General features: G+C 43.2%; 1 protein-coding gene across 1 annotated transcript in view; it reads right to left on the reverse strand.

The window, feature by feature from the left end:
* The window catches only part of ACO1 (aconitase 1), a 65,847-nt gene that overhangs the window by 11,911 nt on the left and 40,684 nt on the right, over nt 1-13,252 (reverse strand). Inside the window, exons 9-16 of the mRNA XM_047830687.1 lie at nt 11,297-11,397; nt 10,230-10,346; nt 8,711-8,870; nt 6,657-6,792; nt 5,267-5,351; nt 4,336-4,492; nt 2,545-2,669; nt 397-501 (exon numbers count right to left, since the gene is read on the reverse strand). Of these exons, the coding sequence (XP_047686643.1) occupies nt 397-501; nt 2,545-2,669; nt 4,336-4,492; nt 5,267-5,351; nt 6,657-6,792; nt 8,711-8,870; nt 10,230-10,346; nt 11,297-11,397 (986 nt within the window). The remainder of the gene's footprint in view (nt 1-396; nt 502-2,544; nt 2,670-4,335; nt 4,493-5,266; nt 5,352-6,656; nt 6,793-8,710; nt 8,871-10,229; nt 10,347-11,296; nt 11,398-13,252) is intronic.

The raw sequence follows: 13,252 nt of genomic DNA on the forward strand, positions 1-13,252 counted from the left end.
ACCCTCTCCCCACCCAGGGGTTCACGGGCTCCTGGTTCATCAGTTGTAGAGAAGAGCTCCCTTGATTTCTGAGTATAAGGTTTAAATAGGACAGGCCTGGGGATGTCTTCCCGGAACAGTCAGTTCCGCAGACTTTTCTGAGTCTACGTATAGGTGGCACTGGAGCCCCAGGGTGTCTCTAACAGCCACACAGAAGCCCCAGACACAGGAGCTATAGGCTCACTAGAGCCAAATATCCCAGCTTCTCAAGATTCTCCCCAGAATCATCCGTTCGGCTTTGTAGAGGTTTCAATGGAATGGGTGGACAAAGCAAGGGCACAGGGTAATAAAGTACACTTTATAAGGAAACCATTTGGAAAACTGACTTTGTTAAACATTAAAAAAAAAAAGCCATACCAGGTTTTCAAAGAACGGTGGTGACTTAATGTATGTTGATTTGGGATTCCAGCAATATAGCTTATCCGAGGGGGCTGCTAAGGCATTCCAGCTTTCATTCACAGTCTTTAAAAAAATAAAAAAAGATAAAAGAAAGAAAAGCAAATCGAATCACATTCCATTCTAAGGAATATTTAACATGTAAGCAAAAAATGTATGTTCTAAGAGTATAATAAAAACCATCCTTAGCATAACACCCTCTGAGTACACCAAGTGAAATACATCAGAGAAAGATAAATACCATGCTTTCACTTGTATGTGGCACCTAAAAAACAAATCAAATGAACAAACCAACAGAAAAAGCAGAAACAGACTGATAAACACAGAGAAGTAACTGATGGTTGCCGGAGGGGAGGGGAGGTGAAAGGATGGGCAGAAAGGGGTGAAAGGGGTTGGGGGGTATAGGCTCCCAGTCATGGAATGCATGAGCCATGGGGATGAAAGGAACAGCACGGGGAACATAGTCAGTGGTATCGTAACAGTGATCAACAGGGATGCAGGGTGGCTACACTTGTGGTGAGCAATGAGACGTACGGGGCCTGAAACTAATGTAATTGTGTGTCAACTCCACTTCGATACAACAAACCCCAAAACAGTTCTTATTCCAGCCATACAAAAGAGTTCCTTTATACTAAGACAATGTCATGGCAAATAACTTAAAAATACATATGCACTGTGACAGGAAGCCCCTAAGATGGCTCCAAGGACCTGCCCCCACCTTTCTGGCATTCACACACTTAAGCCATCCCCTCCTGCTAAGTGTGGGCTGAACCTAGTGACTAATTTCCAAGATTGGGTTATAAAGAGACTTGGCCTTCTGTCTCTCTCTCCCTTTGTTGCTTGCTCTGATGGAAGTCAGTACCATGCTGTGAGCTGTGAAGAGACCCACCAGAAAGGCAATGAGGGGGGCATCCAGCTAACTGTAGGCAGGGAACTGAGGCCCTCAGCCCAACAGCCTGTGAGGCACATTATCCTCCCACAACCATGTGAGTGGCCTTAGAAGGGGGTCTTCCCCCAGCTGAGCCTTCAGATGAGCTGCAGCCCCAGATGACACCTTGGCTGGAGCCTTGTGAAGGCAGAGGCACCCGGCTAAGCCACACTTGGATTTCTGATCCACAGAAACTGTAAGATAATAAATGCTGTTTTAACCCACTAAGTTTTAGGATAAATTGTTGGGCAGCAACAGAAAACTAATCCATACACAAAGTATTAACTTAGCAAGCAATAATTCAGATTGTACCAAAGGGGAAATTATTTACTCTCTGAAAATTTGGGGAAGTGGACATCCAGGTCACACGGACACTGGATAGCAAATGACAGATGCTATGCATTAAAATCAACTTGAATGTCTCCACAGGGTCATTACCTCAGCCTTTGGAGAAATGCATTCAACCCAACGCCCAACAAACTTGCTCATAACCACTTCCCAATGTGCAACTCGTGGGAGGGCACGGTGCATGAATATGACCCTCCATTTGACCCTTCTCCCCAGTCTGCTATGTTATTTCAAACCCAAGCCCCAGTCAGCACTCCCTAAGGCACCCAACCACAGAAAGCAGAGAAAGAATAACATCCAAGGGTCTCCGAAAACGATACTGAGCCCCACACATTTTCTCCCTGTTTGTAAACTGCACAAAAAGTTTTATTTATTTCAGTAGTTTGGTAGTTTGGGGCTTTTTACTGAATGTGTTTAAAAAATTTTTTTAAGCATCCAAATAATTCTGAGGGTGCATTACACCTCTACCTCAGTGACATACTCTAATAGACATCACGGATCCTCAACCACAGTTGACACGACATCCAGGGTGTCTGAGGAGGGGGTGGGTTAGGGCAAGCTGGCTAGGAATCACACACAACCTAAGGCCTCTCTTCCCAAGGATACTGCCAAATCTGGGGCCTTGTGCAAATCTGGGAACATCTGGGGAGAGTGCAGGTTTTGTAAAAATGTGAGTCTCAGGAGAAATGACTGAGAACCACTTCCCTGGTTATCTTTAGAAGTAAATGTTACTCTCCATAGCTTCCACCCCATCAGCCTCAAGGTCTGCAGAGAGGCCACAAAGGAACGGCTTTCCCCTAAACGTGTAGGGGCAGGGTGGGCGGGGACCTCACCTCTATTTTCTGGTAGACCTCCTTAAACATCCCAGGGATTACATACTGACGCTCCACCGCCTGGATCTCGTCTCTGGTTGGCCAGATGTCTTTCAGAAATACCTGTTGTCCCTTTGCATTTACCCCTGGGGGAAAAAAAGTTTACTAGAGAAAAACTGCATTTAATACCCCCTTTTCATTATCACATACAGTCAAATCCCGTTCTCCGGGGTAGCAATATTCTGTAAAATCCATGCAAACACTGAGTAGTGAAGACTCAGTCGCTGCCCCCAGGGGATGCGGGTTAGGCCCCTGAGGGCCTCGAGCCTAACGTTTTCGGCAACCGATCAATTCATAATCTTGCTTTACGTGTGCTTTTGCTTAAAGACACCCTATCTAATATATTTTGTTGATGCGTTAACACTGAAGTCACAGCCAGCAACACCATAACTCTTGCCTGAACTAAGTCTACTTCCCACGAGGCACACCCCAGCCTTCTCGGGCTTATGTATACTAGACAGCACTTCGGCACTATGCTTGGGGACTATTTTTAAAAGTGCAATCGCCAAAACCACAAAAATGTGGGAAAACATGGCACTACACAGAGCATGAGCAGGATACTTGCTGACAGTAGGAGTGCTGAAACAAGAAGGTGGAACCCTGCCTAGTTTGGATGCAGCTGAGAACACGCTCGTTGAGTGACTCAAAGCTGCCACCCCTCTGTGCGTGTCTGCAAATGACCTTGGAGGCAAGGTGAGTATTGATTTGGGGGTTAAAATACATTTTGGTGAATAAGCAAATCTGCAATATCAAATCTACCATATAATGAGGATCAATTATAGCTCTAGTTTTGATTTCCAAAAAGTTAATTTAAGGGGCACTCTTTTCACATTATTTAATCTACTCAGAACAGATTGGGGAAGGCACAGCAAAACCACCAGAGGAAAGGAAACACAGCATCATTTGTCCGAATTTGGGGAAGGTGAACTGTGTGAGATGTGTTTCCACAGAGTACATGTTAAAACAGTGCCTATCGTTAGATAAAAGCAGGAGCTAGAAAGAGAAGAACTAGGGAGGAAGCCAGAATAGCATGCTCTCTATGCCTTTTTATATTTCTTTCCTTTTAAAATTTTTGTTTTATTTTTTATTTTTTTTAATTATTTTTTAATGTTTATTTATGTTTTTTGAGAGACAGAGTGTGAGCAGGGGAGGGGCAGAGAGAAAGGCAGACACCGAATCTGAAGCAGGCTCCAGGCTTCCAGCTGTCAGCACAGAGCCCGACAAGGTCTTAACCTCATGAATTGCGAGATCATGACTTGAGCCGAAGTCGGATGCTCAACTGACTGAGCCACCCAGTAGCCCTTTTTTTTTTTTTTTAAATTTTATTTATCTATTTATTTTGAGAGGTAGACAGAGAGAGAGAGTGAATGAGCAGAAGAAGGGCAGAGAGAGAGATGGAGAGAGAGAAAATCCTAAGCAGCTCTGCAGTGTTAGCACAGAGCCCGTGTGTAACTCATGAACCTGAGATCTTGACCTGAGCCAAAATCAAAAGTTGGCTGCTTAACCGACTGAGCCACCCAGGTGCCCCTTATTTCTTTCCTTTTGTTATCTCTGTCCTTCAGTTAATTCTTGTGTATTTCAGGTAGGTCTTCCCTGTGTGTGAGGGAATAAAGAAAAGACTCCTTCTCATCTTTGTTAGTTCTTTGCCTCATTATTTATTAATGAAAGCAGTTACTTTCCTCCAATAAGATTTTCAAATTCACTGGGAAAAAAATCAAACAAACAAGTGTAACCACACAAATGGAATCTTACCCAGTGGCTCTTTCTCAAAGTTGATCCTGATGGTCCCAGCAATTGCATATGCTATCACTAAGGGCGGAGAGGCTAAGTAGTTGGCCCGGGTATTGGGGTGGACTCGACCTTCAAAATTCCTGTTCCCAGATAGCACTCCAACAGCTACAAGGTCTCCCTGTGTCCGGCAAGAGAAAAATCAGTTCACGCAGAGAAGAGGTTGCCTGGGCTTTTTGTCTCAGACCACCTGCTAAAGTTTCCCATCAATGGAGGAGGCTCCTTAAACCCTTCTTTCACTTGGTCCTCTGGGTGCGGGGAAAAGAACATGCACTGCTGTCCCTGGGGAGACACTCTGGGTCAAAAGACACAGAGAGACATGGTTTCTGGTCATGAGAAAATCCCAGGTCAGTCAGAAGGCAGCATCCTGGTTACTTTGCCGCCTGGGGCCTGAGAACAGGAGGGAAAGTCTAACAGTTGAAAGCTCAAGGAAGCCACACTGACCTATGTTTGCAAAGCAAACCAAATAGTGTTTCCTAAAGCTACAGAATTTACAGAACAAAAATCAAACCAATGCAACTTAGTGTTGATTTGTTTGCATGCAGCCCTGACTCCGAGCCAGTTTTCAGATTAGCAGGAACACACAGTTCTGGAGCTGTCTGCAGTCAACACCAGCACTGACCGGGCACTTGTGTGCCGGCACCACTCAAAGTCCGGCACGTCCATTATCACCTCCGTGCTCGCAGCACGTACTATTATCATCTCCAATTTACGGCTGAGGAATGTGCCGCACAACGTAGACAGCTGGTAAGGATGGCTTGCCCCCGAAGACCATACGTGCAACGGCATCCATTCCCTGCTTCCCCGGACCTTCCTGAGACGACCGGCATTTTGGTCGCACATCTTATGAAAGGAGGCAACAGCTCTGAAGCCCCACAGGCTCCTCTGCACTTACCTGGGTGATGGCTTCTACCACAGCTTCTGGTAAGGGCCCACTGTTGCCAATGCAGGTCATGCAACCGTAGCCGACCACATCAAACCTAGGTGCCGGGAGAGAAGCACGGGTGCGCAATGATTCTCAGCGAGCCTCTCTGCTGATGACAGGTCTAGAGACTACTGATTTAAGGAGAACAGCAGCACATGGAGTAAGTTTAGCACTGTTTCTAGAAAGCTTTCATTCTCAGGAGCATTTTAAAGGTGCTTTTGTTTTTGTTTTAATCTTAAGTACAATCTAACCCCCCAACACGGGGCTTGAACATGACCCCAAGATTAAGAGTCAACATGCAACTGACCAACCAGGTAGAACGTTTTAATATACTATTCATCCATTCGAGATCATTGAATTAAAGTCTTTTTTGAGGGGCTCCTGGGGGGCTCAGTTGGTCAAGCATCTGACTCTTGATTTCAGCTCAGGTCATGATCTCACAGTTTATGGCACCATGCCCCATGTTAGGCTCTGTGCTGACATCACAGAGCTTCCTCGGGATTCCTTGTTGCTCTCTTTCCCCCCGCCCCCTGCTTGCTCTTTCTCTCTCTCTCAAATAAATAAAACTAAAATAAAATAAATTCTTTTTCGAGTAAATTGTAAAAAGGAGTTCAACTGAATGATCCAGACTTTTTTTTAAAAAATGTTATTTTTGAGAGAGAGACAGAGCATGAGTGGGGGAGGGGCAGAGAGAGAGGGAGACACAGAATCCGAAGCAGGCTCCAGGCTCCGAGCTGTCAGCACAGACCCTGACATGGGGTTCAAAACCATGAACCATGAGAGAATGATCTAGATTTTTTAAAAGTTGAAATCACATATGCCATGTAATTTCTGTATTTACTACTTTGTATAATCCCAAGGACTTTGACTTTAATGAGACGCATGGATAAAATCTTTCTCATCCAAATTAGGAACAGTGGGCAAACTGGAGGAATTGTATTTGGTAACAAATGACTAGTTTACACCAAGGAATTAAAACATTGTTAGTCCTGGTAAGAAAGTATTTTCATACCTAAGGGCAGTCTCTCAGGTGTAGAGCCAATGTTAGCCCACAGCATACCTCTGTCAATTGAGAAATGGCAGCCTCTCCTCTAGAAGGATGCAGTGTCATAGCAAAACCACAGGCTTGATTTCAGTCCTGCTTTGCCCTTATAGGCACCCTTGTATGATGATCAACCAGCACAAGTGTCCACACGAGGGCCCTACTCTGTTGGAGTCTAAGGGCTGAAATCTACTCACCATCTGACAAGACTAATTAGATACCATCAGATAGGCTGACGTGTGTTACAAGGTGACACCATAAGATACATGTGGAACAAAATAGAACAAAAGCAATGTGTAAAAGAAAATTCTTCCTCACCCAAGCTGTGACAGGTAAGGCATGACACCACTTTCTCTCAGGTAGTAGGTGACCACACCGCTTCCAGGAGACAGGCTAGTTTTGATGTAAGGCTTCACGTGCAGGCCGGCATTCACAGCTTTCTTTGCTAACAATCCTGTGAAATAGTGAACACCAACATCAGGTAGGGTGGCCACCTAGCCTAGCTGTCAGGGACAGTTCAGGAAGGAGACTGGTCCTTCCGTCTGCATTTCCTGCCACCGCCTGACAAAGCCCCATTCATGGTGCTTTCTAGTTCTGCTGCCTAGCAGAAATCAAAAGCTCACTGGCCCAAAGTCATTTACACGTATGCAATAAACTCAAAATTAGTCATGAAAACGAAGAAAGAGATGGGCTTTTTTTTTTTAAAGAAGTAAACTTAAAAACGTTCAGGAATATATTACAGAATAAGTTTTTTAATTTTTGGAGGGAAAGCAATCCTTCTAATTACGTTTTATCTGGATGAAAATTATAATTGGAAGGGCCCTTTTTAAAGGGATATGAATTGTGCACTGGTAGGTGAGGAATACAGTCTAGAGTAAAAATCTAGTCCTCAGATTTTTTTTTTTTAAAGCAGAAAATCACCAGCTCTAGGCCCCTGGAGTTTTGGCAAGTAACAGAGACCATAACTGGGGCACTGGGTGCTCTCTTAGGAACAGCTCATAGAATTTGGAAAGAAATGAGGAGTGGGGGTCAAAAGACACAAAAAGCTACAGACAAGCTGGTGACTTGTCTTAAGGAAATTTGTTCGATCCAGACAACAAAGGCTTAGGTGTCAACAGAAGAATTCTTGGACAAAGGTTTTCCTTACGTACTTGTGCACTTTTAAAAGAAAGAACTCTGTGATGACCTTGGTCTTTGGACACAGCAGGAACTCTTGGGAATGATAAAAAAACAACTGGAAACTAAAGAGCTTTCCTTTTTTTTAAAAAAAAGTTTTATTATTTTTTAAAATTTACATCCAAATTAGTTAGCATATAGTGCAACAATGATTTCAGGAGTGCAACAATGATTTCAACTCCTCCAGTAACCCTCAGTTTGTTCTCCATATTTATGAGTCTCTTCTGTTTTGTCCCCCTCCTTGTTTTTATATTATTTTTGCTTCCCTTCCCTTATGTTCATCTGTTTTGTCTCTTAAAGTCCTCATAGGAGTGAAGTCATATGATATTTGTCTTTCTCTAATTTCGCTTAGCATAATACCCTCCAGTTCCATCCACATAGTCGCAAATGGCAAGATTTCATTCTTTGTGATTGCTGAGTAATACTCCATTGTGTATATAAACTGTATCTTCTTTATCCATTCATCCATCAGTGGACATTTGGGCTCTTTCCATACTTTGGCTATTGTTGAGAGTGCTGCTATAAACATTGGGGTGCATGTGCCCCTCGAAACAGCACACCTGTATCCCTTGGACAAATACCTAATAGTGTAATTGCTGGGTGGTAGGGTAGTTCTATTTTTAGTTTTCTGAGGAACTTCCATACTGTTTCCCAGAGTGGCTGCACCAGCTTGCATTCCCACTAAAGAGCCTTCTATTAATTAAACTCTGTATGTCAATATTAACTGCTTAACCAGAATTGCCCAACAGACCAGGAAGTTTTATCAACCAGTGCCCTGTGCCTTAAGTCAGATGCACCTGACAGCACATCAAAGACAGAGGAAGTCTACTGTATGAAAAGGCCCAATAGGGGTTTTACAGAGAATAGTCTGTGATATTGATATGAAAACAGGTTTTGTTTTTCCTTCTAGAATCTAACACAAGATTCTAAGCTTTACCAAAAATTCATCTTTTTTTTTGGCTTTCTTCTACTTATTTTCTGTGTTAATCCTAAAGACTAGTATGCATTATGTATTCTACTTTAAATACTTGGCTTTGGACACTAGTTACTGTGTAAACACTTTTGGGCCAATAAATCTCTGCCTTGGTAAAAGACAACGTTTGGACATGTAGAACTGTTAAGCCCCTTGGTCGTGTCTTGAAAGATTTCCACCCACACGTCCACATGACCATGGGGACCAATTCAAATGCACTCACCTGCCCCCAACATCACCGATGGATTACTGGTGTTTGTGCAGCTAGTAATGGCAGCAATGACCACGGAACCATGAGTGAGGGTGAATTCACTATTATTATATATAAATGTCTTATGGTCATTATGATGGTCCAGAGCAACCTGGAATCCTTTAAACCCTTGCTATGGGGAGGAAAAAAAAAAAAAAAAAAAAGAAGTTCTAAGTTTCCATCATATTAGAATCAGTGGCCTTGGTTCCTATCCATTAAACTCTACAATAATGTCATTGAGTTTAATCAGACGAACTTGAAACTAAATTTGTAGCTTTAGCATTTCCATTTTTGAGATGAGAAGGAAGTAAATATTAATAGGACTTCAAAGTAGATCAAGATTCAGAAATTATGACTGCCTTTTATAAATATTTAAAAACAATAAAGAGAACTTTAATTTTTCTTTAGCATTTCAGAGTTCACTAGCTGACATACTTATGTTTTGTTAAAAATTGCTTTGGGGCACCTGGGTGGCTCAGTTGGTTAAGCGGCCGACTTCGGCTCAGGTCATAATCTCGCGGTCCGTGAGTTTGAGCCCTGCGTCGGGCTCTGTGCTGACAGCTCAGAGCCTGGAGCCTGTTTCAGATTCTGGGTCTCCCTCTCTCTGACCCTCCCCCGTTCATGCTCTGTCTCTCTCTGTCTCAAAAATAAATAAACATTAAAAAAAAAAAGATTTAAAAAAAATTGCTTTTAAAATTATGGTTACCAAAGTATTTCTTTTTCTTCTAAAGTGAGAACTTTTCACTGTGTGTGTACATATATACATTTTGGTCAGATTCAACTAATCATGATCAATAAGGCAAATAAAGTACAGCTGAACATTTGGTTTAATGCTGGTGGCCCAAGGATAAAACCCACCACATATCGTAATCATCATGTGGGGAGATGTTCATTGAAAATCTGCATACAAGATGTTATGCTGGGTACTTTGTGGGATACAAAGGTGATTCTGACATAAATCCTATACTCAAAACATACAGTCCAACAAGGGACATCCAATAAGGGAAATGTAAAGGACCAGCAATGTAGGTTTAAGAACATGGATGCCATCTCAGACCAAGTGCCAGAAGTTCAAATGATGACTTTCTGCTATGGGATGTGAGGCCATGCTATGGAGGGGCTGATAGATTAGGACATGCACAGAAGGTGAAGATGCATGTAGGTGGGTGGAGGCAGGGCATGAACAAGAAGTAAGATGGCCAGAAAAGCTTGGGCAAGTCGAGTAGACAGTGTAGTGAGAGTCATATGAAAAGCAGATATGCTTTTAAAAAGGCGGGATGAGTTGTGTTCACAGGTGGTCAAGTGCTCTAAGGAAGTTGTGTGGCTCTTGGCTAATGGGAGAGGCACTGAGGACTTCAGGATGGAGAAGTAACGCCCTCAGCGTCAGGCTTCAGGAAGCTTCCTCATTAGAGGGTGAAAAGCAGCGTGGGCACTAAGAGATCGGGCACGGGGCAGGGTTGGGGAGACTTCCACCTGCCTTCCCGGACCCTACCTTGGCTCCAAGGCAGCTCTCAAAGTCCTTTTTCATGTCCGTCACAGCGACTTTGTCCTGAGGCCTTTTTGGTCCACTGCAGCAAGGCACGACTGTTCTCAAGTTCAATTCTACAACCTGTCCACCCAAAAGGGAAAGGACTCAGGCGCGGACGTTGTACCTCAGAGAAAACACTCCGGTTGTGCCAGACAATTTATAACACCACAGCTACAAAACCAAACAAACTAAACCACCACATTCATAAGCAAGGAGTCAATCTTCTTTTTAATACTTAAAGAATGAGTTTCTGAAGATCAAGATGGACATGTAAGTGGTGCGGGAGAGGCAGGAAGACTTGTCACCTCTCAGGATGACCAGGGTGGGCGCTGTAGCTGCTGGCTGGTGTCTTTTATGCATCCACCTTTCCAAAGCAGCTCCTACATTCTTTTTAAGGCTTAGCTTAGTTTGAGATGGGTTTATTCTAAAATGATACATACACCATTGTGCTTTTTGCTAAAATGAATTGGTAGGATGCGGCCACTCAGTCATCAATGCCAGGAAACGGGCCTTGGTCTAAGTGCATATTTCCTTCTCTCAGTGTACTATGAAACAAAACCAGGGGCCTGTATCCAGGTTACCCTCCTGGCTTTCTTGAAAAGAAAAATTGGGAATCGGTTTGCACCTGAGAAAACGAATGAAGGTAAGTCACTGGATAAATCAGAACTAATTGCTACACTTGACCTCCATTTCTTTTCCATCTATAATAACAATGAGCTTAGCCTTTAAACAGCCTTACTCCCTCTGGCAAAGGCCTTCTTCAAAGGTTTTCCACCTTAGAGGAGTAAATGGGTAGGTCAGAAAGGGGGCGCACACTCAGCCTAATGGCCAGGAGGAATGGAAGAAGTTATTTTACGTTTACAATTCCTTATCTTTTTGATTTTTTTCAGCCTTTTAACATGCTGTTCTTCTGTGATGACTTGGCAGTGACTAATTTCCTACAAGTACACCTCCTAAGAAAAAACACACACAACTGAAATCACAGGCTCAAGGAAGAGGAAACACACACTTGGTGAAAGGTGCTCTCATACCTGGGCAAACTCTGGGTCTTGAGAGAGGTTACTGAAATCCCGAAACATTCCTACAGCTTGAAGATACTTTTTCATTTGCTTTACTTTTTCTTCATCACGACCTAAGTGGGCATTTTAAGAAATAACAAGTAACAGGTGTTAATATTTCCCAGTGAAACTAAAGCCTCGGCCAGCAATTAGAGAAGTCAGGTGCATCTCCCTCACACACACACACACACACACACACACACACACACACACACACCACACACACCACACACACCACACACACCACACACACCACACACACCACACACACCACACACACCACACACACCACACACACACCACACACACACACACACACACACACACACACACACACACACCCAAAAGCTTTGCTTCGATTTCAACATTCAGTCTAACTTTTTGACTCTCTGGGTGATGCTGCTGTTTATCAGGGGCCATGAACTGATCTGGACTATGTGCTGAAGAAGATTCTAGTCCTATCTGTAAGTACTCTCCTCTCTTTGGTCACTGTCCTTCATTCAGAGGACCTAAGGCTTAGTTACCTGTTAAAGCACACCGAAGCCTCTGCCTTCAAGTGACCAGACTCAGCACTCCACATTATTCTTGTGAAAATAGCAATCCTCTCAAGCTGCCACCAGCTCTGAGCACTTCGCGTCTGCCCAGCACTATGTGCTAAACATTTTAAATGTATCATCTCCATCTCTAATCTTTATCATTACCTTATGAGACAAGTTCTAGATAAGGAAATAGTGGCTCAAGACTCCAAAGTCCCAAGTCTTAACTCCTAATGGAATATGACCCTCAATGCTTGGCTGTATCTTTTTTTTTTTTTTTAACATTTTATTTTCAAGTAATCTATACACCCAACATGGGGCTCCAACTTACAACCCCGAGATCAAGAGTCACATGCTCTACCAATGAGCCAGCCAGGTGCCTCTCTGCCGTTTTATCTAGATCCTGACTGTAGATGACAATATTCACGGAGCAATACCCAATGGGCACACATTCCACACATTTCTCTGACAGTTAAGTAAGACTGTCTGAGAGCTTGATTCTTGGACCATGATAGATGAGCCTGTTTATTTGCCTGTTTGTTTTAACTGGATTGTAAAAGTTACCCGCTTTCAGCCTGGACCTCCTAAAAGATGGCTGAGCTTCATTAATGTATGTATCTATCACGTTTGATACAACCCAGCCGTCCTCTTCCCGAAGATGCACAGAAGAAAACTCTCTTAGCTTTCAATGTGAGAAAGGGCTCTACTTCTCTGAAGCAGTATGTCTGTTTCAATGCACTAGATGTGGCAAATTTGGTGCCAGATCACTAAGCAGCTTGGTGGCCACTTCTACAGCCACAGAAATGAATCTGATCTCTGGGTGTATCTTGCAGCTTTCCCCTCTTTTTCCTCCCCGTCAACCCTCCCCTTCTCTCGGTCAATTCCCTCAACCATTTCTTCTGTTCTTTTATTTCTACCTCTTTTTCACTTCAACTTTTTGGGGAGTAAGGGAGATATTAATCAATTTCAATACAGTTATATGTAATGAAAACATTTTAAAAAGACCACTTTTTATCACAATATTAACTACTTCCAGAGGGTTTTCCTCAGGACAATCAGGGAGAAGACCTGGATGAAACTTTAAGTCTGTAAACATCTCACAAATCCTCATGATGAGGTGTGTGTGCATTTGCCCCGTCCTTGCATTTGCCTTTACCTTGACCAGCCTTTACCTTTGATGCCTGCTGTTTCCTGATATCTCAAAAGGAACATCAGCCATTAGAACCTTTCAATAGTAAACACTGGATACTGATGAGAAGGCCCAAGTCTGTCTGTTCTTTTCTCCTTAATAACTCAGTTGTAATTTTAAAAGTCATTTGGGAGGCGCCTGGATGGCTCAGTCGGTTAAGGCATCTGACTTCAGCTCAGGTCATGATCTCATGGTTTGTGGGTT

Source organism: Prionailurus viverrinus, chromosome D4 (genome assembly GCF_022837055.1).
Source record: "Prionailurus viverrinus isolate Anna chromosome D4, UM_Priviv_1.0, whole genome shotgun sequence".
In the NCBI taxonomy this organism is placed as follows: domain Eukaryota; kingdom Metazoa; phylum Chordata; class Mammalia; order Carnivora; family Felidae; genus Prionailurus; species Prionailurus viverrinus.